This window comes from Lissotriton helveticus, chromosome 2_2 (assembly GCF_964261635.1).
Source record: "Lissotriton helveticus chromosome 2_2, aLisHel1.1, whole genome shotgun sequence".
Lineage (NCBI taxonomy): Eukaryota > Metazoa > Chordata > Amphibia > Caudata > Salamandridae > Lissotriton > Lissotriton helveticus.
The window spans coordinates 252,284,557-252,309,842 of record NC_136060.1 but is presented as its reverse complement, the minus strand read 5'-3'; the positions used below and the strand labels follow the sequence as shown (position 1 = coordinate 252,309,842).

At 44.6% G+C, this 25,286-nt stretch overlaps 1 protein-coding gene across 1 annotated transcript in view; it reads left to right on the top strand.

Annotated features, from left to right (window-relative positions):
• LOC144821391 (sodium-dependent phosphate transport protein 2B-like) overlaps positions 1-25,286 on the top strand; it is a 159,324-nt gene that overhangs the window by 88,861 nt on the left and 45,177 nt on the right. The window contains exon 10 of the mRNA XM_078678372.1: positions 10,611-10,731. Within this exon, the coding sequence (XP_078534498.1) occupies positions 10,611-10,731 (121 nt within the window). The remainder of the gene's footprint in view (positions 1-10,610; positions 10,732-25,286) is intronic.

Here is a 25,286-nt window from a genome sequence, read left to right as displayed (position 1 = left end):
GTGTGTGCCCCTGATCCCTCCCCTGACCGGATGTGGTGTCCGGTGTCCCCTGTCCCTGACCCTTGCCTTGCAGGGTCCTAGTGCCACCTGGGCACGACAAGAACCACCTCCCCGGGGTAGCTTCCTGCCTTTGGATCTCTGGGCACACAGTGGATTACTCTAGGATTTCATGCTATATTGCTTCAAATGGTCATCTGACTTTTGGGACTGCCCACTAGTTTGCGCTTTCTGTTCGATCCTGCTGGCTGTGTGCTGACCCACAAACAAAGCCACCTACTTTTATTCTAGCCTAAAGTGCTAGTAAGGTTCCGTAGGGGAGCTGATGGACAGGTATCTAAGTGGTGGTCTACTTTTGACAAATGAAAGAGATTCTTAAAAGTTAGTAACTTTCCATTCATTCATACTTTCAAGTTCTTGGTAGTGCTATAGATTTAGGACTCCTATGTGTCACATGTTAGCTTTGTGGTTTCCTTGAACTGTACCTGGAATTGGGCGGGGGTCTACTTTACTCAGTAGCACAGCCAATGTGTCATAGACCCTAGCGCAAGGAAGGTAATAGTCCTCCAGGTTGCTATAAAGTTATAAAATACAGCAAAAATCAGGGTGCAGTGTGCCCAGTGCCACTGCACCTTCGGCACAAATGGAAGCGATACCATAACTCCTACAGCTCTATCAATACCTCTGTCCTGCCACCATATTTCTGTCTTTGAGACTCTTCTAATTCAATTATCACTTCCGCTCTACTGTGAGACAATCAGCTAAGTAAAACTGCTGCTCTCTCCTCAAGTCCAAGTCCTAAGCCTCATATGTGAGTTCATGCAAAATCAACCATACCAACACATTATTACCCAATGAGTACATTTCTTCTAAGTTTTTATGGTGTTGTCCGTCAGAATATCATAGGCAGAAATATCGTTTAACTTAAACATTGTTTCAGAAATAGCATTTGCAAAAATATTGTCCCACTGGATATGAATTTGCTACTATTATCTCCAGGCGGGTGATCATTTTGGAAACAATATTCAGGGAACAATATGTGTGTCAGATAATATTCTGACAACAATATACTGCTACCACCCCCTTAAGGGATATAGGAACTTTGAGGGAAAGTATCTGCAGGCACAGCCACAGCTGCAGGAGCTACAGGAATTGAAGAAACGTCCAGGGCCTCAAGAACACGAGCCATGTTTTTATTGTTTTCATCCAAATCCATCCTAAGATATCCATCCGAAAGTCAATTTGTGTTTCTCCATATGTTTTAGTCGAGAGAGCTCTGGACATAGTTTCTGTTCTTGTCCTGCAGAGGTACCTGGGGCTAGTTTTGTCACAGTAAAAGGTTCTCCCATCTGAGCACCCTGGTACATTAACAAGGGCTGTAGCAGAAAATACTTAAGCCCAGTTATTATAAGCTCTCTCTACACTGGTATTACAATAAGTCATTATTCATGACACTAAGCACAGACGCACACATTTACACAATCTTATCTAAATATTTGCTATAATGGGTATGAAGAGTAGATTTATATTGAGCTATAATAACGTGGTCCCTAAGATTCAAATTCAATTCTGCACTACAAGTCCACAATGCCAGTCTTTTGCCTGATCCATGGAGCCACAGGGGCAAACTAGCCATACCACAAGTGACATTGACGTACTTCAAATTAACCTGGACACTGGATACACATTTCCGGTAGAATAGTACCCTCTCCAGGACTATTATTATTATTATTATTATTATTTAGGATTTGTAAGGTGCACAGCTACCTAAAAAAGGTTTGCCGGCGCCATAGCGGACAGAGAGCGAAAAACAAGGACAGTGAGCAGGAATTATTGGTCAAAGAGCCAGGTCTTAAGAGTTTTGCGGAAGTGGGTGTAATTTGTTTGACTATGTGACTCTAATGGTAGCTTGGTCAAGCAATCAAGGACTAAATTAAAAGTGGTGATAAAAAAGGTTGCAATATTTATCTCAGTTATAATAGAATGCTACACTATGGTTTCATCCAAGAACAAAACTTAAGTAATTCCACATTTTTTATCAATAGAAGTGTAGTAAAAACAGTGATCCCTAATCAAAGCAGAGAATTAATAAATCAGAAATAATACACTGAAAAATATACTGTTATAACAGGACATCTGCATTGCACACAAGATATACTGTTGGTGATCACAAAATGTTTGTGGAAGCCCAAAAGTTGTTAAGAGGCTCACTGTAACAAAAATGCAAATACAGTTGGAACGCTGAGTAACAAATCACATCGGGTTCGATTCACAAAAGTAATCCGAGATAAAATCCTAACTTTACGACTTTCGGTATTCACAATAGACATTTAGTAGTAGTAAAGTTAGGAGTCTTATCTTTACTACTATTAAATGCCTTTTGTGACTACCGAAAGTCGTAAAGTTAGGATTTTCTCAATTTAGTAGTAGTAAAGTTAGGAATCCTAACTTTACTACTACTATATGCCTTTTGTGAATACCGAAAGTCGTAACGTTAGGATTTTTCTCAGCTTAGTAGTAGTAACGTCTGTATTTATCTGTAAAAATCAGTAAAAACGGAAAACTGGGAGCCCTATTTATAACTGTTAATATTTGCTGATGATTTTTTGTTGCTGTCAAAACAGCTCTTTTTTAGTAATTCAGAAATATGAAATTCTAAATCATGTATGTATTTAAATTATTACCAGATTGTTTTTTTCTTGCTTGAATTGGTCAAATTTGATGAATTACTGATGTATCAATTATGTATAACCCCAGAAACAGAATTAAAAAAAAGTAAAATGCATACATGCTTGCTCATATGCATTAAAGGACAGAAACTTAAGGTGCGGTTGAAGGCGGATGTCGACGGCCGGCTGATCATGCAGTAGCCACACCCCCTTCTTTCTTCGTGGCCGATGCAGGGCCAGATTCGACGTCAGACGCCTGAGCTCCGCGAAAATCAATCGCGGGAGTCGGGAATCGGCTCTAATGCGAGGCCAACATCCAGAGGCAGTATACTCAGCTGCACAAAACACCATTTTTGAAGGCTGCACTTTGTACAGAACAACGATTTCAGAATAATTCCTTTCCTGACTAGGAGCCAGAGGCGGTATTCTCTTATTGGATCCACATACCTACAGCCACCACCTCAGCCATAGACTATTCTGAACCGAGCTCAACTCGTCTCACTGGTTAATTTGAATATTTCCTGGCTATTTTCTGCTGGACTGCCGCTTGTACTTCTGGGAGCTGTAGTTTTTTTCGGTGTTTTTTTGGGCTTCTGTTTATCCTTTTTTGGCTCTTTATTTTTTTTACTTCTGCTGCTGGATCCACCAAGTTTTTCACCATGAGGGGAAATGTGCGTGGATTATCCTTACCCACCGTTGCATGGGGGTCCTCCTAGGCTGCTTGGTTGAGGGTCGCTGGGTTGGTCCTACGAAGTAACTTTTGTTGCTTGGATAGGCGATCTGTGCTACAACTGCATTATGCTAAATCCCACTAAAGGAGCTAAAGCCACAACAAGAGTCCACGCTGAATCCCCAAGTCTGGGCCAGAGGGTGAAAAAGCGAGTTGGACAGGTTGCTGCCCGAGCAAACCGCGCGGCAGGAAAGATCTCAACATGAATATTGAAACCGCTGAAATGGCCAACTCTAAGGCTGCAAATCAAAATCTTCTAGGGGGTTCCTCTGCAGACTTAGATTCGAGCGTAAGCTCCTACTCTATTGTAGGGGTTTCCATGCTATCAGATCCGACCAAAGCTAAGACGCTGACATCACCTGGCTTAATATGGAGCATCCGGAACATCTAAGGATCTTTAAAAGTATCCTCTCTTTTTCAAAATTAAGCATGGTTTGCCATCTGGGGAACAGGAGGCAACAGGGAATGAGCCCCCTCCAATTAATAATCATATGGACAACCCTACGGTCCTGGATGAAAGAGGGAGTCTGAAAGACCCTTTAGATTGTGGACAGTCCCCCCTGCTATCCTTCGCTCTACAGGTGCCGCTCTCTGGGGGAGACTCTTCTCCCTCATCGGATCCAACTACTCCTGTGATCCCTGCTTTTTCTGTCCCAGCTGAGCTTACACTTTTTTCTAGAGGGAGCTCTTCATCAGATCTTTCTGCTCTTGAGGGAATTATCCTTTGTATCTCAGCCGACACTATCATCTCTATGTAGCCTCCACAGCCTGAAGGTAGGCCAGAAGCAACTCAAGTTAACTTCGCCCAGGAGAATAGATCGTTCTCTATGCAATGGGATGCCAAGAGCCTCCTTAATTTGATACTGGACGAGATTTGAGAACGGAAAGTGTCTCAGTCTACTGAGATAGCCACAATCCATACTTGTCTATCTAAAATCGAGGAAACCATGGCTCAGGTGCCAACGAGGCTTCTCAATGCCAAAGCTAGGATCTCGCAGCTGGAGTACCCAAGTCTCAACTATGAATAGTAAGGTTACCCCTTATCAAAGCCAGAAAGCATCACTGGAATATAAAATTGAGGAATTAAATAACCACTCCAGGCGCTCAAATCTCCGGATTCTGAGTATTCCGGAAGACTTTGAGGGACAGCATACTCTACAGTGGGTAGATTCATTTATCAAAAAGAATGCCCTCCCCCAGTTTAATGACGATCTTACTCTCATGCAAGCACGTTGGGTACCTGCCCATCTCCCTCCCAATTCTACATTCCCACGGACTATGCTGGTCAATTTTGGGGAATATAGGGTCAAGGAACAGTTCCTAACTAGGGCAAGTAAACAGCAACAGTTTACCTCGACAGAAGTTCCACCTTGCCGTATCTTTCCGGACATGTTGGCATCGACAGCCAAAGGCGCAAGGAATTTGTAACAATGTTACATCTCTTCAAAGAACAGGGGGCACAAGCCATGATTGCCCAACAGAGCAAGCTAAAAGTGCTAGTCAAGGGCAGGTTCCATGTATTTTGTAATGTCCCGGAAGTACAGGAACTGTTGCAATAAATTTCCATGGTAAAATCCTAAGAACCTTCATATTCCTCAGTTTCAAGATATGATATTATGTTAATGCTATGCTATTCAGCTACCAATTGCTCTTAAATCGTTTTCTATTCTGTTTTGCTTTCAATCGTATGCTCTGGTTGTGTGCTCTAGCTCACTTATTTTGTGATTCAACTTTTTCTAGCATATTTTTCTTAGGCAGTTTTGCTTCCCATTGTCATTTGATTTCTTCTTTTTTTCTGATTGTATTGCCTTATATTGGTGCTCTTTTTTCTTTCTTTGAATGAGGGAAATAGGGCATGCCGCTTGGTCTGTAAATATCCCGGGAAATGCGTGAATGATTTGAACCTTAAATACCTGCAGACATTAATAGGTGTATATAAGGTCAACATATTCTAATGTTAAAATGGTATATTTAAACATAGGCTGTTTGTTTATTTAGCTTTGATCTCTTGTCTTCGCTGTTCTGCCACTCTTTTTTGCTGCATGTACTTTTCTGTAGGCACCTGTGATAGACTATACACTCTTGATTGATCATCTTTCTGATTTGTTCTGTGCCTTGTTCGTTTTTCTTGCCTCTGTCTTTCTGGTTTTTTTTTTTTTTTGGAAGGGGGGGGGGTGTTAGCGAGGCCGGACACATTAGGCACCAAGCCATAGTGCCATCTAAGGGGGGGGAGAAGCTTGTCAGATGTGAGCAGGGTTGGTGGTCTGCTCACAGTGGCTGCTGGGGTTGGGTGGGGTCACAAGGGTGGAGAAGGGAGCATGGGGAAAAAACTGAAATCCATTTCTTAATTCCGTACACATATACATCCATTTTGTGTTAATAAGACTCATATTTTGTCAGATTATAGATGAGGCCACTTATCTTCGCCATAAGGCTCGCAGTATACTTTTTAGCAATGCTGTTAAAGATGCTAATTGTCTTCCCTGGTGTTAATGGCTAAAAAGGAAATTCTGAAAGTGGCTTCTTTTAATGTTAATACCCTTCATAACAAAAAGAAAAGAAATAGAGGGCAATTGAGGCATGGATTCAGACAGAAAATCCAGCGGATATTCTATTACAAAAGACCCATAAACCAGCAGGGAACCTACCAGACTTTTCTATGTTTATGTCCTGGGCAGCCTATAGGTGTTTTCCTCATCTTCAGCATCTCATCGGGGTACAGCGATATTTTTTAGTAAAAGACTTCAGGCGGAAGTTGTTAATTTTGTAAAAGATCAGAGCGGAAGGTGGTGTTGAGCCACCTGTATTTCAGGGCACAGACTCATAACTTTTGCCAGAATTTATGCCCCAGTCGAGGACAATCCAACGCTTTATGAGGAATTCTTTCAATCTCTAAATCAAGTACCTGGTAAACTGATCTTAGGGAGGGATTTTAATTTTATGATGAATCCTAAAATCGACTCCTCTGCTCTGTCCAAAAAACAGCTGAAACTTAGAACTCTGAGAGTTATACAAAACGATGGCTTGACTCTGGACATATTGGATCCTTGGAGGGCGGCAATCCCAACCAAGATCACCTATACCTGTTTGTCAGGCAGATTTCATACCTCATCATGCATCAATTTTTTTACTTACTTCTAGGAGACTGAGTTTCAGCCAGCAGAGAATCCTTCAGAATGGATTCTCAGACCATGCAATGTTGATTCTTGAGTTACAGTTAGGGGACTATATCAGGACTCCTAAAAGATGGATGCTAAATAGGCAATACCTATCAGAAGAAAATTGGGTGCTTTTTATTGAAACCGAGATTAAAGAATTTCTCATGCATAACCATGGCTCTGCACCTTTATATGTGGTTTGGGATTCACTCAAGGCTTTCCTTCGAGGGTTAGCCATTGGGAAAGATAATCTTAGGAAAGCTAAGGAAGAAAAACGATCCTTAGGGCAGACAGTACAAAGGTCTCTCGACGCATTTCTTAGCAGCCCCACAGTTTTTAACCAGCGGCCGCTTGATCAGGCTAAACGGGATCGTAGCAAAAGATACTATCTTAAAAGTGAATCCTTTTACCAGCACCATAGACAAAAAATGTATGAAGATAGTAATCATACTGGTAGGTTCCCTGCGTGGCAGGCAAGGTAACAAGCTGTTACTTACCAGATAACTGCATTAAAATGTCCTTTAACTGCTTCCCATACTGACAACCCGGTAAAAATAGGTGATATAACAACATTATAGATCTATATGCTGCCAACAATAGATTATTGATATCACATCTCTGAGAGGGTTCCTCCAAAGAAATGAATTGCCGGTACTCTCGGAAATGGAGAAAATGAGTATGGCAAGGCCCTTTACAAAAGATGAGCTGGAGGGGGTCATAAAAAATCTTCCGAGCGGCAAAGCTTGCGGCCCGTATGGCCTCCCTGCAGAAGTTTTTTAAGTCTTTCGTAGTGCCATTTCCAATTATTTTTTACTGTTAGCTAATTCGATTTTAGAAGGTGGGGTGATACCATTTACATTCAGAAATGGGAACATAGTCAGCTTTTTGAAAAAGGGAAAGGATAGCGATGATCCTAATTCTTACCGCCCCATCACGGTATTTAAACTCTGACTATAAATAATCACAACATTTTTAGCTAATCATTTTAATCAAAATGCCTCGCAATTGATTCACCCTGACCGAAATGGTTTTATTGTTGGCAGGCAGCTTGGCACAAATACGCACTATTTCACTGAAGCATTGGAATATTTTGATACTAATAGGATGCCTGCTCTAGTCCTCCTTTTAGACGCCAAAAAGGCATTTGACCTAGTTGTCTGGGAGACCCTATTTTTTATTCTGCAAAATGATGGCATACCTCCCAAAATTACAGGGTTGGTTCAGAATTTATACCTAAATGCTGAAGCCAACGTAATCATTAACACTTCGGAGGCTGGCAGGTTAAGGTTAACCGGGGGACTAGACAAGGGTGCCCTCTGTCTCCTGTACTATTCACCTTTTTTTTATCAATTGAGTCCTTGCACTATCACTTTTTAGTTCATATTTCAATGGAGCAATGAGCAAACTGAAGGAATGCAAGCATGATGCCCCTAAACTAGCTGGTATGCCTACTCCAATTCTGATGTTTGCAGATGACATCCTGTTAATTTCTCGAACACCTATGGGGGCTGCTATCTGAATTGAATACCTTTGATACTTTCTGTAAGGAAAGAGGACTAGAATTAAATCCATCCAAATTTAAATTCATGATTATAAATCCCCATAAAAAAATACAGAGGCAATGTGACCATCGAGGGACTCCCTCTTGAAAAAGTCTAACATTTTGACTTTCTTGGTGTGAGGCTAAGTGACAGCCAAACATTGGGTCCACAGTTGGAAAAAAGCGCAAAGTCATTCTCCAACAGAAAGCCTCTGCAATAGGGAGAAAGTACTATGCCACTTTGGGAGGTGCTGTGTCCCCAGTCCTAACCGTATATAGTGCAGTAGCGGTAACATCTGCGATATACGGAGTAGAGATATGGGGCTACGCTACATCAGAGTCTTTAACTAAGATCGAAAATAAGTTCATTTAGGCCTTATTTAAATTCCCCCAGCTCGTTCATTACACCAGTGCGACTAGACCTAGCCCTCAACCCTATACACCTAACAGTTATAATAAAACCTCTGTTATATTGGATTAGATTATGGTCTACGGAAGAACTATAAATATATATAGATTGTGTTAAAGAACTATTAGGTCTTGACAAGTCACTGTGCACTCAATGGCTGAAGAACACTAATGAAACATCACACCGAATAGGTATGGATGAATTATGGACATTATACGACAGTTGCAATTTCATTCAGTTTCTTGGAAGATGATTATGAGTTTATTGGTCCGTTGGTCCGTTGTTGGAAAACGGCGACCGGGAACTAATGGAGGAGGGATACCAAGCTGTTGATACTTCATGATTCAAGCTGCACCCATGCGAATTGGAATCTGTTTGTGGATCCCCTCCCGGTTTTTGGGCTTAATATGCACACTTATTAAGCACGGCCGATATAGCACTCAGATCCCGTGTGCTTATCATCACTACTTTATGAGAATACTATCACATTGAAGTTACAACCAAACCGTCTAAAATCGTTACTCCGATTTACGGAAGTTGCCACCACACCGGGAACCTCCTTTGAGATCTCGAGCACTTGCTCTTTTACTTTATCCTCAACACACATGCACTGCTGTGTCGGATAAGATTCACTATCTTTTACGTGATCAGTTTCAATAGAAATTTCACTCCTAGATCTACATGAGAGTAGGCTGCGTCATAAGCCCTGAGGAGTCGTAGTGATTAGTTCCCACGCGACGAAACACGTGTCGGCTGGTTGTGGAACCAATAAACTCATAATCATCTTCCAAGAAACTGAATGAAACTGTCGTATTTTGGCTTTATACATATACTGTTATTTATTGCATCACCATTGTGATTATACCTTGTTTGTTGTGTGCGAGGGCTTTTGCTGTTTCATATTGTCCCGTAGGTCTGGCAACAGACCTACTTTTGAACGGTTAAGGGGTCTTTTCCGCTCGCCCTTCCGCACCACGCCACTACGCAACTAATGATACACACTAAACGTTTACACCAGGCAGTGCGCCTTCCCCTATTCTGAAACACTAAAAACCCCACCTGCTGCATATGAATTATGGACATTCCCTGTGTCGATTGTTAAGGGAGATCCACAAAAAGTTAAACAGCTATACTGGGAGGCAGTTCTGTTGCAAACGACAGGCCTGTTTCTGAATCACAAGTGTGTTCCAAGTCTCGAACCCTATATGGACAGAATGTATCCATTTCAGTCCAAATGCTTATATGTGCAATTCAGATGTGGGCTACTACCCCGGAGAATCCATACCTCAAGATGGGTTAATTTTCCTTCTCACTCTAAATTGCCCTAATATTGAAGAATCGGAGGACCATTTTATGTTCTTTTGCCCTTTAAACAGGTACGCACAAAAGATATGGCTCTTAGCGGTAAGCAAACTCATGAGCAAACCCATGGGTTTGAGACATTATTGAGAAGTCGTGAGACTTTTTAAGAGTGACACCAGCGAACAACTAGCATTTGCGGTATCTCGGTACCTGCACTGTGCTTGGAAACAAACGAAGAAGGCCTGAGATAACTCCTAACCATAACAGATAAATTCCCAGAGTAAGTCCAAACAGACCGCTTAGTGTCCTCTTTCTTCTTATGTAAGATGTTGATTGAAGCTGTATGTTTATGAACTGTTTTAGATTGCTTTTTTCACATGTTTTATATATAACTACATGAAATTTTTTTGAGATTGCTTTTTGCACTAGAGGACATATTCCTATTTTATATAGAAATAGAATTACTATATAGCAGTGATATGGACATGATTGGCAATATTAATAACGACCTGCTAGTTGCGCCATCTTTTTATTCTTAAAATCGTTTTATCTGTAGCTTTGCATGTGCAATAATTTTGTATGTACGATAAATGCTGCTACTGGATTTTATTCATGTAAACTTTTTATGGCTTGGTTGCCGAAATAAAAGCTATTAACTAAACGTTCAGTGTTTTTTTTCTTTTAACTACACATAAGTATTGCCAAAAGCCACACGTTTGTTTTACACTGGATGTGTTTCTCATATTGCTAGGTCAGACAATTCTAAATGTCTCACAATAATATATATGTCTCTTGTATTTTACAGGTTTTAAAAAATACGACTCTTACAGCCAATGAAACATGTGAAAGTCCTGCCACCTGCTTTATTAACGGTAACCTAACATGGATTGAAAAAAACGTGACAGAAACTGAACATATACAAAGGTGTAAGTAATCCTTCATGATTTTTTACTTTAGGAAGTCCAGAGGACAAAGCAATCTTAACTCATATGTCATTTGCTACTACTTTAATTGTACATGATACTTGACAATTTCATAATAATGGTCTGGGGCCATAGGTTTCAATAGGAATATTCCTGAAAGATGGGTTGGTGCCACTGTGGAGTTAAATGCTCAGTGTTGCTACCTGTGTGTGATCTGCAAGTCACATGTTTGAATCATGTCAAAGTCAGATTAGCTTATCATTCAAAAGTAGATACACTGAGTAGAATCAAATTGGGTAATAGTAATACCTTTTGTTAACAGTGAGTAGAAATCAGAGAATCTGGGGTACGAAACAAGTTATACTTTGTGCTCCAGCTGTTGAAACCAATAGCAATACATATGACATGTTGTGAGTTATTCAATCTGCCTTGTGTGTTTCACCAGCTTTGATTAGGGGTGAGCGGAATGTTTCATTCCGCCAGCGGAATCGGAGTAATTTAGCAACTCTGCATTACTTTTGTAACAAGGAGTTCTGGCAAATTTTTGCCAATCACTGCACAGCAAAATTGTTTCCTACAAGCTTCCAGAAATGGGAGCGCAAGATTTGGCATCCCCATGCACCATTTTGTAACACAGATGGCCGCGAGAGGTCATGTGGTTAGGGTGAGTAGAGTTGCTGCCACTTGAGTAGATTTTGTACTCGAGCAGCAGCAAATTCAACTTGAATGGCCATGCTTTCTTTGGCACTGCATGGTGCCGTTCACACAGATTTTTCATGGCTGCTCACAGTACTACACCTAAATTGCAGCGTGAGCAGTGTGACATGCATATTTCCTCCCACAGGCGTAACTCCACAGAATGTTGCTCAGTTTTTATGTAACCCAGCGGAATTCCAAAAAGTGAAACTCCTTGAGTTCAGCCCACCCCTAGTTTTCATCATTTGGAACTTTGATATTTTGACCTCTGCTGTGGCCACAGGCCTGAGCAACATGTGGTCATGAATCTTTTTTACTCCCAGCACAGGCCCAGCTACTGTGTGTCATGTCTATAGCAGACTGCATGTCACAAAGCATTGCTGACACTTGGAGAGGTCAAATTATTAATACTAAGGGGCCCAATAGGATGCTGGGGGCATCGCCCCACCATATTAGCATGGCTGGGGGTCCACGGCGGATGGAAAGACCATCCACCGCTTTGACCAGGGCGGAAAAGGGTTCATATGGTGGCGGTGCCTATCAGACACCGCCAGCCATATTACAATAGGCATTTACTAATGCCTTTCTGTGGTGGCAATGCCGCAACGGAAAGGCATGCAGAGTCTGCTCAGGGGGCCCATTGCGGGCCCCAGGGACTCTGGGGGCGTGGGGGGTGCACACCTGCATTTCAAAGTACAACGTGGCAGGCACTGCGCGGTGCCTGCCACGTTGTGCTTTGAAATGCACAACATGTATTTTTGCCAATGCGGCGAGAGGTGCTTTCAGCACCGCCCGCCGCAATGGTAAAAATACAGGATGCGCCCGCTACTGTGGCGGGCGCATCCTTATTCTCCCCATGGGACCCCTGCCCTTACGGCAGGCGGTCCCTTGTACCGGGAGGATGGCGGGCAGGCAAAGTCCGCCCGCCATCCTAATGGGGGCCTAAATTCGTATAAAGCAAACTCTAGCATACAGGCAATAATGTGAATGTCATGAAGACTTTATGAAAGATGGTTAATTGACAGTCCTAAGCATAATTTTTGTAGCTTACTATTATGCATTGGAATCCTACAGTAGTTGCTGGAGTTCTATAACTCACACAGCAAGACACATTTTGACCACAAATTATCTTTTTGAGTCTAGTGGTAGTAACCATTATGGAACATATAGTGTGTATGGAAATTGTCATCAGAAAATCAAATCTAATTTGAATCCATTGTATGAGACTTAAGTTATTATTTGCCTTTCGAAGCCAGAGAAAAACAACACAGTAATTACCTCTCCTGAGCTGAGTAGCCCTCCCATTCACATCTATTAATTGGCCTGCCTCACTATCCACCATGTCTTATAGTTTGAAAGGAATTTTACAATACTCAAAAGATGGGCCTTGGAGGTGGCCTGTGGGTGAACCATTTGCCACTTAAAAGGTCCGCTATAAACGACCTGTTTTGTAGTGGGGATCAAACCCAGCCTTTCTGCTCAGGTTGCTCTGTAGAATGTAGCGAGACATTGGGTTACTGCTTTAGGGGCTGAAACCCTACCCTAATCAAGCAACAGTCACAAAAAGTCTCTAAATTAGTCTGTGCTTAACCCAAAAGAAGCCAGGCTTTTTAAAAAAAAACTTTATTAAGGGTAAAAAAGCATAAATCACAGCGTACTGCCTACATCCCCATAAGGGCCGGCATAGCGATGCATCAAGTATGAAGAGAATATACTTTAGAGGCAGGGGAATACACAGCAAGCCACCTACAACCACATTGGGCCGGCCGCGTTAGTTGGAGCAATGCACTTTAGGGGCAGTTGAATATCTGTAATCGTATAATAGCGAAAATTAACTGTAGAGAAAAAAGGAGATTGACATTTCCATTAGTACACCGTATGCAAATGTGTATATCTAAGGCGATGATGCGCTCTGCTCCTTGGGATAGAGGATAGTGTCTCTTGGTATCCCATGTTCTCCAGTGAGTGATGTGTGTTGACAAGGGTGGGGGTTCCCTTTGCATCAAGTCATGTTTCCACTAGGGTGTCATTGATTCTGTGTCGGTAGTGTGCTCCAATAGATATGTCTGTATGGAGCCCCAAATGTCCTTTGGTCGGGATGAAGGGGGTTGGAGATCCGCGTAAGTATGTAGTTGCTTTTGGCAGTAGATAAGGTCTTGAAGCCAGTCCTTAAATGTTGGCACCCTTCCTCTTCCCCACCTGCAGGCAATCTATCTCTTAGCAAGAAGGAGTGCAAGAGAGGTGTATTTCCGCACTTTGGCAGCAATGGGTTCAGTGTACCCCAACAATGCGGTCAAGGGGTCGTTGGGAATGTGTAATCCCGTCATGTGGTATAGAGCTGTTAGAATCTCTGACCAGAACCGCTGGATGGACGGGCAGTCCCAGGCTAGTGGATATATCTCCCTTTTGCTTGCAGCAAAATATCCACTTTTCCTCAGTAAGAGGGTGTCCTAATACCTCCTCCCATCTACACCGGGCCATGGGGGGGTCATACTCTCTGTTAGATTGGACCGTGCAGTATAATAGTGAGAGCACATGTGAAGGGGGGCAGTTTGTTGCAGGAATACTTGCAGTGCGGTCATAATGAGGGGCTCTAGCAGGAAGTCAGGTGTGATAACTTTCACATTCTGGCGCAGTCTAATATAGTAAAATCGCTCTAGGGGGCTGGGATTAGTATAGCTGAAAAAATAGTCGCTTGTGCGAAATTTTCCATTTGTGTAGAATTGTCCCCATGTTTGTATGGACAGTTTGCAGAGGAGACGACGGCATCCGCCCTCCTGTGTAACTGGAATATCCTGCCTCCCGGAGAGGGGCAGGAGCGGGGAGTACATTAGTGTGCATCGTCTGGACTTAGCAAAATCATGCCAGGCACTGGTGGTGCATTGGTCAGTGGTGGAAACAAGGCAGCGCTTGCCTACGGGGGTGCTGAGGTATGCGGTGCAGGGGGTGGGGGCCATATAGCCATCCTCAATCGCGAGGTGGGGCATGTAAGAGGGGGGCTTCATCCAGTAGGCGGCAAAGTGGGCTTGTGCGCAACTAAAGTATAATTTCATATCTGGTATTCCAAACCCGCCTGCGCAGAAGGGGTGCATGAAGGTAACCCAACGTAGTCTAGCCTGCTTCCCTCCTCAGGTGAGTCATATGAGTTGAGTCTTAATGGATGAGAAGAAATGGCGACTGGGGGCGTAGAGAATATTGACAAATAGATATAAAATTTTGGGCAATATAATCATCTTTATTAGGGCAGCTCTGCCAAAAAGAAGCCAGGCTTAACTTAGAAGCAATGTGTAAAGTATTTATGCAGCACACAAACAGTTATAAAGAGAAAACAGAACACAAGAAAAAATCCCATATGAATTTAGAAAAAACGATCAAATGTAATAAATTATTTACACCAAAACGACAAAAATCCAATTATTAGATATGTAATTTCAAAGGTTTAAGATAAATGTATTGCCTAAATGCACAAACTGCAAGTCATCTCATCGTGCTAGACAGAGGAAATGTCACAAGTTCATGTGGGTTGAATACAAGGACCAGTTTAGTCCTGCTCAGCAGTTACCTTCTCAAAGTCCGGTGCAAAGAGTCCAGTTCAAGGTGGAGGCATCCGCTAGGAGCAGTGAGAGCATTGTGGACGACCATTGCTATAGCTCAAAAAGCAAGCAGGACATTGTGGATGGTCATTACTGTAACACGAAAATCCTGTATGGCATAGCAGCTGGTTGTTGCTAGTGCTTCTCATTGGTGGTCACAGCGGGCTGTCAATGCTGTAGCCTGAAGTGCTGAGCTTGCATTACCAGTCAATGCTGTTGTTCTGTCTAGCGCAAAGAGTCGGGTTCACTGAAGCTTTGCATTGGCGGTTGGAGTGAGCAGAGATGTTTTGGTGTGAAGGGGCCCACTTGTGGTGCAAAGAACCCACAACTTCATGATTTCTCCCTTAACTTCAGAGGAGTGCACTGTGATGCCAACCATGGGCCCTTGACCTGGGGAGGCGACTCTTTGGGATCAGTGACTCACTCAGGTCCAATTGGTGGTCCGAGCAGGTCTAGATAAGCAGGCTGGACGGGCAGTTGCCGGGAGGCCTCTGGATCTTGTTATGTCCCTGTAGCTCTGTCAGCCGACCCATGGAGTAACTTCAGGTAGCCTGGGATGAAGAGAGCAGGTCTAGTCTTCCTTCTTAGAGAGCAGGGTAGTCATTCAGTAGTACCCATAGGTCCAGAAGTATACTAAACAGATGGTCAGAGGGTCCACTTTGAAGTGGGAGAAACTTCTAGACTTCCCTCCACATCTAGTACTGGAATTTCCTTCCTCCCTCCTCTGTTCCCAGGATGTCTGGAATCACAAAAGCCTATTGTGAAGTTTTATGTGTGTGGGCTAAGGCAGATCCTTTGAAGAGCAAGTGTGTTAGGTTACAGCTCCACACCTCCCATCAGGTTATGACTGCCCATCCTGTCAACATCCAGTCCCCTATTGTGATACTGTCCAAAAGGAATTGAAAGAGGCCAACTTCCAACTACACCTAGTCATGTGAACCAGGATACAGGCTGCAGGCACCAAATGGTTAGGGCAAAAAAAGCCAACTTTGTAAAAGTGGCTTTTTCAGAATTGTGACTACAGTTTGACTTTACCATTAAACAGGTTTTTAAATTATAATTCTTTGGAGACCATACATGATATTTCTACCTGTTCCCAATCAAAAGTTATTATTTATTAAATGTAATAAGGTAACTCAATGTTATCCTATGGGAGAGGTAAGAACTTCAACAGTGAAAACCAAATTTAGGAGTTCACTACCAGGACATTTAAAACTTAAAAGGACATGTCCAGCATTTTAAATACACTGCACTCTGCCCCATGGACTGTTTAGGGCCTGCCTTATGGGTGACTTATACGTATTAAACAGAACGATTTAGGCATGGCAAAAGGTTTATTTTGCCAGGTCGAAATGGTACTTTAAAACTGCACACAAACTGCAAAGGCAATCCTGAGACATGCTTTAAAACGCTACTTTTAATGGGTAGCACAATAAATGCTGCTGCCTCCTAATGGCATTTAATGTACAGGCATTGGGGGACCGTGGTACCATTTATGAGGGACTTACAAATAAATTAAAGGTACCAATCGGGTACAAACCTAATGTACCATATTCTAGGGGTAGAGAAGAAGCATTTTAGCACTGCTTAGTAGTGAGCATCAAGTCCTAAAAGCCAACAAAGACAGGTTCAGAAAACAGGAGGGGGAAGGCTAAAACTTTGGGGGTGACCCTGTAGAGAGGGCCAATTTCAATAGATGTCCATCGGAAGTAATATTGGGAGGTTCTAGAAAATCTCTAAATTAAACTGGATTCATTTGGTTAACAGGAAAGATAGCTCTGCTGCACTTTATGTAAATGTCACTTTTTTGATCTCTGTTGCAAAGAGTTCCAAGCAAGTCCTTGATTCAAAAGCATTTTCCCACAATGGTGAACATATCTCATTGTAGTAAAAATACAGCTTTAAGGAGATTTGACTATGGATATACAGCAATGAAAAATTCAACATTTCTTTAAAAAAAACTTGCTTAGGCCCTTCAATTTTGAGACCAAAGCTGGAAGTAACATGAGTAGGCTTCGGTGTATGTTGTGCTTGTTAGAGGATCATAGGAAGAGTTGTTACTACCTTTATGCAAATCTCTTCTCACAACTTACCACAAGTACGGAGAATTCGTGTTGCTTTTAAGAAGCCAAGAAGCTCAGGATAGAGTTACTAACCAGCAAGGGGTATCATCACAAGAGATTTGTTCATGAGCAAATGTGTTTTGAAACCAACCCTAGAGCTCTTCAGAAAAGCTAGATTTTGGTACAAATCCCTTGACCCGTCTCAAATATTTGTGCCAGTAGCACCTTCAGCATGGAGGCAGAGGACAAGTGCAAAAAAAAGTCAAACCTTTGTTTAGGTGTAGCCTTTAAGAGGCCATGCCAGGTGCGTGGACATGCCAGATTTACAACAACTTTAAGCCAAAAGAACCAACTGATGGAAGGTTCAACTGGCTTCTGAGAATCTTGCATTACAGCAAACCTATACAGACACTTTTAACCAGATGGAGCATATACCCATTTGTGCACTGGTTTTAAAGTACTTGAACCATTGATATCTTGACTCTAGAGAGGCTCAACCTCCTAATTTGACAGAATGGGACAGGCTCGAAATTTAATGCTTCATAGACCCTAACACCTCACCCAAAAGAACAACTGATTTTCATGTAATAGTTGAACCTAGGCCCCTTGTCCCCTTAAGACTTCTAGAGGTGAAATTTGTAATTGTGAAGGATTTTCTGACTACCCATAACTAACATTGGACTATGTGCCCCAAGAGGATTTGCTATTTTTACTGAATAGCGTTTTCACCACTTATTAGATTGTCTTTCTTTTTGGTTTATTGTTCTTATTTAATGTTACTGTTTTAGCTTAGCTTGACATATATTTGTATGTCCATTCTATTAAGATTACCTTTCTTCTTATGTAAAACTACCAAAGGTGTGCCAGGGGCACCGTTACTATAACCTATTTTTCTCTAATAGTCATTTTGTTGGGCATTGTCGGAGCTCATTCACAGCTCACATCAAGACTGGAACTTCACTCTTCCATAGTATAACAATATGTTTTCTACAGCTGTAGCAAAATGGTAGTGCACAATTGTTGGAAAACGAGGCAGTATCTGTGAGGCCTGCACAAATAACATGACTACATTTGTCCTTCACTGGGAACCAAACACCAAATTTTGCAGAGCAGTCTGAGGCTTACTCAAGGGAGGTGGTGTGGGCTAGTAATCGCCATTACAGGTGTGCAGCAATAACGCTCAGTAATTGATTGTCCAGTCTGTACATTGCTTTATAAAAGTAAGAGTACATTTATTAAACACACACTACTCAATACTATGCACCAATTTACAAATATACATAAGCTGTTGGAATTACTTTGTGACATTGCGTAACACCTCCACTCCTCCCGCAGGGGGGTGGGGTCTAGTACCAGCACTCCCAGGTATGCACATCATCTTTCCCCCAAATGCAGTTAGTTGAACCTAACCTGGAGTGAGGGCCCTGCGCACTGGTATCATCCCAGCGGCGACCCACCCTGTTACCTCAACAAGCATTTAAAATAGGTACACCTTCCCTGGTTTCACACAACCCTGAAAGTATACACCTCTACATCTTAAGGGCTGACAGTCTGGGTTCTTCACCTAAGCGCAGTAGCAAGAACACATGTTTAAGCATCACCCTAGAATGACAGTATTCATCACATTTGTTGGACATTAGAATGTGTTGCAATTACAGCCCCTAAAGGCATCACAGATGAAATCACAGGATTAAGCATATGCAGCCAGACACCCTAGCAGGAATGCCTGGCAACATAACCCCACTTTGCTTATGACATCACCTTACACCGGTACTTCACATTACACATGTGATCTTCAGTCCCTCTGAAAGAAATAACATTAGTAAATGCTCTTCGGGTGCAATTACACCTCTTCACCTCCAGGGGATGCCCTTTTCCATACATCCCTTACTCAGCCCTTCATCCCTTGGAACACTTCTCAATCCTTCTCCAGCTGTAGAACGAAAGTTCCAGCCCAAGAGAAGTTAAAATGCTAGCTGAGCCCTTGAGGGGTTATTCTTTTCAAGTCCCCATGAGACTTAGGGAGGGACTGGATTCTTCATGCTGGGGGAGGCTGCCCTGCTCCTGTAGCACCCCCTGCACTTCCTTCCACCATGGAGGGCGACCGCCCGCCTCTGGGGGCCACCCAGCACAAAAACAAAGAGCTGTCCCCATGCCTTGCAAGGCATTATGGGGCGCTTCATGCACAGCCCGTGCATATTAGAACAGCGGCCCTCCCGCTGCTCCGGGGAGAGCCGTGCTGGCCCTGCCGGCTCCCTCCCGCCGGATCTGCTTTTCGTTGGAAGGTCCTGTCCCACCTGGACCCCCAGGTGAGTGAAACAGCTCGGGGAGCCCAACCCCGGCCGCCTATGCCCATTTTCGGGTGCCCGGTCCCACCTGGGACCCCCACATGCCTTCATGGTGGAGGGCAGCCCGGGGAGGCCATCCCCGTCTGCCCCCGCAGGCTCCCGGCCCGGCCAGCACCCTCGCGTGCTGCCGCGGGAGCCGGCCCTTCTCTTATGGTCTGCACGCTCCGGTGGGCAGACACGGCGATTCCCGCTGGTCCGGCCGGATCTCGGGGGAGTGCGATGGCACTCCCCCCACCGTCCTCCATCCCCGGGGGAGTGCAGCAGTACTCCCCCGTCTCTGCAGGACACACCAGGGCCAGGATTTGGGATCCCGGGGTCCTCCCCGTGGCATTTTCACGGGGAGCGCGACGGTGCTTTCCGGCTTTGGCGACAGTCTTCGGGGCCGGGAGTTGGGCTCCCAGGCCCTCAGGGGCAGTCTTCACGGGGGGATGCAACAACCCCCCTCCCCCCGACTTCCTCCTTCTCATCGTGGCCAGGCTGGCCCTGGGGGTGGGGTCCGGGGCCCCTGGAAACCTTTACACAGGGCGGGGGGGCATGACAGCGCTCCCCGCCCCCTCCTTTTCACGGGGGCCCGGCAGTGCTCCCCGCCCCCTCCTCTGCACAAGGAGCCCGGAGTTGGGATCCCAGGCCCCTCCCCCTGTGTAAAGGTGGGCAGCGCGACAGTGCTCCCCGGCTTCATGTTAGGTGGGGGCCAGGGTGGGCTCCTTGCACCCCGCAGGGGTACCATTACAGGCTGCGTGACGGCGCACCCCGTCTGCACTTCTTTGTGCCATAGGTCAAAGGTCGCCTACCTTCTGGGGGGCGTTTCTCAGGCCCCAGGGGTCTGATCTTCCCACTTTTGGCCTCTTCTTGCTGCTGGTGGTGCTCCCCAGCCACTGGGAGCAGTCTCCTTCGGCCTCCTGGTCACACGGAGGGTGGATTCAGCAGGGAGCTGTCTTCACTGGCTCCCTGCGCCAGCCTTTTGCCAGGCTCTCCTCCTGGGCCTCTCTTCTTCCTGCACAGAGGCCCCTACTACTGTGCACTGGTCCTGGACTCTTCTCCTGGCGCTGTTCAGGAATCTGGGGCAGTCAGGGGATCCCTCCTTCCAACTGCCCATTGCACCAGGCTCCAGCACCCTCTGCCTCAGCAGACCACACCCCAGAAAGAGCTTCTCTTCCTGTGCAAACACTTTTTAAAGTTTGGGAAGGGAGTTGGCAGGAAGTCTTTTTGTCCTATCAAACAGCAACACATCACTTCACTGCCCCTGCTCCCTCCTTCTTGCCCAAGCCTCTGGGTGGGTTCAAGATGGCATTGTCCAGGGTCTCCTGCCACATGGTCTCGGAAAGCCCCTTCCCCCTAGAGCTGCCTTCAACCTTGTGCAGCCTGGTGCCTGGCATCCAGTAACAGCTGCTGATGGATAAACATGTAGCTCCACCCATCTTCTCTTTCCTTGGAGAGGAGGCCTTAGCTCTTGGAAGAAAGGTTATCAATCCAGCCTGCTGAGGTCAGTCCCCAGCCAGGCCCTGGTTATGGCTGACTCAGAAAAATATGACATTTCTGGATGACCCAAAAGCAATACAAATATGACTTTGGACTCTGCAGAATACTTCTTCTCATGCCTGTTACAGTGGACTTTATGGCGTGTCTGGAATCTGTAGGCCTTAGTAATGTTACTCTAGCCGAGAGGCTAAATAAACTGACTTTCCCTGGCATGTTTCTTCCCAGTCTATAAAGCCTATTCCATGTCACCACCCAAATCTGCATAAGTCCTGCCACACCATTCACTTTGTAGCTGCTCCTGGGCTGCACACGCAAGGAATCTCCCCAGCGCAGCCCGGACACTTGTGCACACGCATGGACACATGTGTCTGCATGCAACCAGCCCCGTGCCCCTTTCTCCCGCTGATGCGCAGCGGCCTAGTCAAGCTAGGGGGACACCAGTAAAACCCACATGCAGTCTCTTTCATCATGAGTTCACTGTGGGTGACTCTCAACTTATGAGGCTCTCCCACCATAAAAGCTCAACAAATAGGTGCTCAAAAAGCGAAAAATCCAGGCGGCCCAGAGCGTCAGAACCACCTTCTAACAATAATACATTAGTTTAATAAACTATCATTGTGCAAAAAATAATGTAGGAATGGCCACACAACTTGTGCTAGCGAAAGAGTTGACAAAAATTTTCAAAGCAAATTTGACTTGACAATTTCAAAGTGTGGCGCCCTCTGCTTATGGGAATGTGCAGGATAGAAATATCTGTACTGATACAATCCTCCCAGTGTTATCTTATTTGTTAACCACTTCGGCGGTCATGACGAGCTCAGCTCGTCATGAGTTACGCCGCTCGCACGCTGATGACGAGCTGAGCTCGTCATGTAACGCGGCTTTTTTAAAAACGCAGCGCGCAGCGGGAAAACCGCTAGCGCGCATGCGGTTAAAGTAAACAGCTGGCACTGTCCTCTACTTGTCATCCTCTCAACTAGCGTAACCACGACAAGAGCCTTATTTATATCAGCTTACAGGCTGAAGTAATGGTCTCTCTTCAAAAAGACATCCATTTCACAGGGTCACGTGTCAAGCACCCAACTCACTTTTTTACATGTAGTCAACGCTGATGCTCTAGAATGCACTGACTACCAACCCATTTCAAAACTTTGACTCTTCACCAAAATAGGCATTTGACCCATTAACATCATATAGACATAAGACCCTTTACTTTCCTGGATGTAATAGTTTTATCAGTGACCTTTCAAACAATAGGACAGGTGCTTTTGTGCTATTAGAAGGTTATGCAGCGGATTGAGAAGGTTCAAATTAGTCCTTATATGGTTGTCACACTTTTTGAAAAGTAGACGGGAGTACATTAAAATGACAACCTACGCATTACTTTGTAGCCCAGTAAAATGCAGAGGGAATCTAATTTTGTCACATCATCCTCCTGACTTCAACACGTAAATGTGCCACACAAACCTTCCTATCAAATATGTGGTGATGAAGCCCAGTAATCTCTTAATCTGAGACAATATAAAAATTACTTTACAACACAAACTCAGATACAAGCATTCAGAATTTTTGTCAACTGTTTAAGGCACATCAAAAGAATGAACAGAACACAACACATTGAGCAACAGTGCAACAAAGATAGACATGTGCTGGTTCTGATAGGCACAAGGATATTGATAACACTGAATCTGTTGCATTCAGGGCAATGCAACAGGAGCCTTGATTTCCACAAACTGCCTTTTGGGGATCAAATATTCCAGTAGTCAAACTAGTAAAGTATATTTTATGTTTGACAAAAAAAAATCATGCTAAGCCAATCTCCATCCCACAAATGCCCACTATCTATTACAGTTGCTCTCTCGGCTTTAAATTACAGTAATGAGGTGTAGGTTGTAATACCCCCAACATGGTCTGTACTGTTTGCGAATCACATCAGACCATTTTATCGGCTTGATTATTGGTTTCAAAACACATAATCGTGTTTAGTCTGCTTCAGTGATCTCAAATAATTTCAAAAAGGGGGTGGTGATGGACAGAGTATCTGAGTTAATCAGAACACTCCTACCCAGTCAAGAGATCAGGGCTTGATCCATCACCGTTTTTTAGCTCACTGCACCATCCCAGTTCAGAACCTGGCTATATGCAAATTAGTCTGTCCCTGGCCCAGTACATGATGGGAACAGGGCAGACCAAACTACCAAGCCAATTCTTCACTGGAAAGGAAACAAGCTTCCGGGGACCGGTTTCTGGCATTACAGCCGTCTTCGGCCCGGCTTGCTTGAATCCTGATGGTGCAGTGAGCAAGGGACTCATGTCTGAGCATACCCTTCCACACTCATAGTGGCCAAAATAATTTCAAAAAGGGGGTGGTGATGGACAGAGTATCTGAGTTAATCAGAACACTCCTACCCAGTCAAGAGATCAGGGCTTGATCCATCACCCTTTTTTAGCTCACTGCACCATCCCAGTTCAGAACCTGGCTATATGCAAATTAGTCTGTCCCTGGCCCAGTACATGATGGGAACAGGGCAGACCAAACTACCAAGCCAATTCTTCACTGGAAAGGAAACAAGCTTCCGGGGACCGGTTTCTGGCATTACAGCCGTCTTCGGCCCGGCTTGCTTGAATCCTGATGGTGCAGTGAGCAAGGGACTCATGTCTGAGCATACCCTTCCACACTCATAGTGGCCAAAATAATTTCAAAAAGGGGGTGGTGATGGACAGAGTATCTGAGTTAATCAGAACACTCCTACCCAGTCAAGAGATCAGGGCTTGATCCATCACCGTTTTTTAGCTCACTGCACCATCCCAGTTCAGAACCTGGCCATATGCAAATTAGTCTGTCCCTGGCCCAGTACATGATGGGAACAGGGCAGACCAAACTACCAAGCCAATTCTTCACTGGAAAGGAAACAAGCTTCCGAGGTCCGGTTTCTGGCATTACAGCCGTCTTCGGCCCGGCTTGCTTGAATCCTGATGGTGCAGTGAGCAAGGGACTCATGTCTGAGCATACCCTTCCACACTCATAGTGGCCAAAATAATTTCAAAAAGGGGATGGTGATGGACAGAGTATCTGAGTTAATCAGAACACTCCTACCCAGTCAAGAGATCAGGGCTTGATCCATCACCGTTTTTTAGCTCACTGCACCATCCCAGTTCAGAACCTGGCTATATGCAAATTAGTCTGTCCCTGGCCCAGTACATGATGGGAACAGGGCAGACCAAACTACCAAGCCAATTCTTCACTGGAAAGGAAACAAGCTTCCGGGGACCGGTTTCTGGCATTACAGCCGTCTTCGGCCCGGCTTGCTTGAATCCTGATGGTGCAGTGAGCAAGGGACTCATGTCTGAGCATACCCTTCCACACTCATAGTGGCCAAAATAATTTCAAAAAGGGGGTGGTGATGGACAGAGTATCTGAGTTAATCAGAACACTCCTACCCAGTCAAGAGATCAGGGCTTGATCCATCACCGTTTTTTAGCTCACTGCACCATCCCAGTTCAGAACCTGGCTATATGCAAATTAGTCTGTCCCTGGCCCAGTACATGATGGGAACAGGGCAGACCAAACTACCAAGCCAAATCTTCACTGGAAAGGAAACAAGCTTCCGGGGACCGGTTATGGCATTACAGCCGTCTTCGGCCCGGCTTGCTTGAATCCTGATGGTGCAGTGAGCAAGGGACTCATGTCTGAGCATACCCTTCCACACTCATAGTGGCCAAAATAATTTCAAAAAGGGGGTGGTGATGGACAGAGTATCTGAGTTAATCAGAACACTCCTACCCAGTCAAGAGATCAGGGCTTGATCCATCACCGTTTTTTAGCTCACTGCACCATCCCAGTTCAGAACCTGGCTATATGCAAATTAGTCTGTCCCTTGCCCAGTACATGATGGGAACAGGGCAGACCAAACTACCAAGCCAATTCTTCACTGGAAAGGAAACAAGCTTCCGGGGACCGGTTTCTGGCATTACAGCCGTCTTCGGCCCGGCTTGCTTGAATCCTGATGGTGCAGTGAGCAAGGGACTCATGTCTGAGCATACCCTTCCACACTCATAGTGGCCAAAATAATTTCAAAAAGGGGGTGGTGATGGACAGAGTATCTGAGTTAATCAGAACACTCCTACCCAGTCAAGAGATCAGGGCTTGATCCATCACCGTTTTTTAGCTCACTGCACCATCCCAGTTCAGAACCTGGCTATATGCAAATTAGTCTGTCCCTGGCCCAGTACATGATGGGAACAGGGCAGACCAAACTACCAAGCCAATTCTTCACTGGAAAGGAAACAAGCTTCCGGGGGCCGGTTTCTGGCATTACAGCCGTCTTCGGCCCGGCTTGCTTGAATCCTGATGGTGCAGTGAGCAAGGGACTCATGTC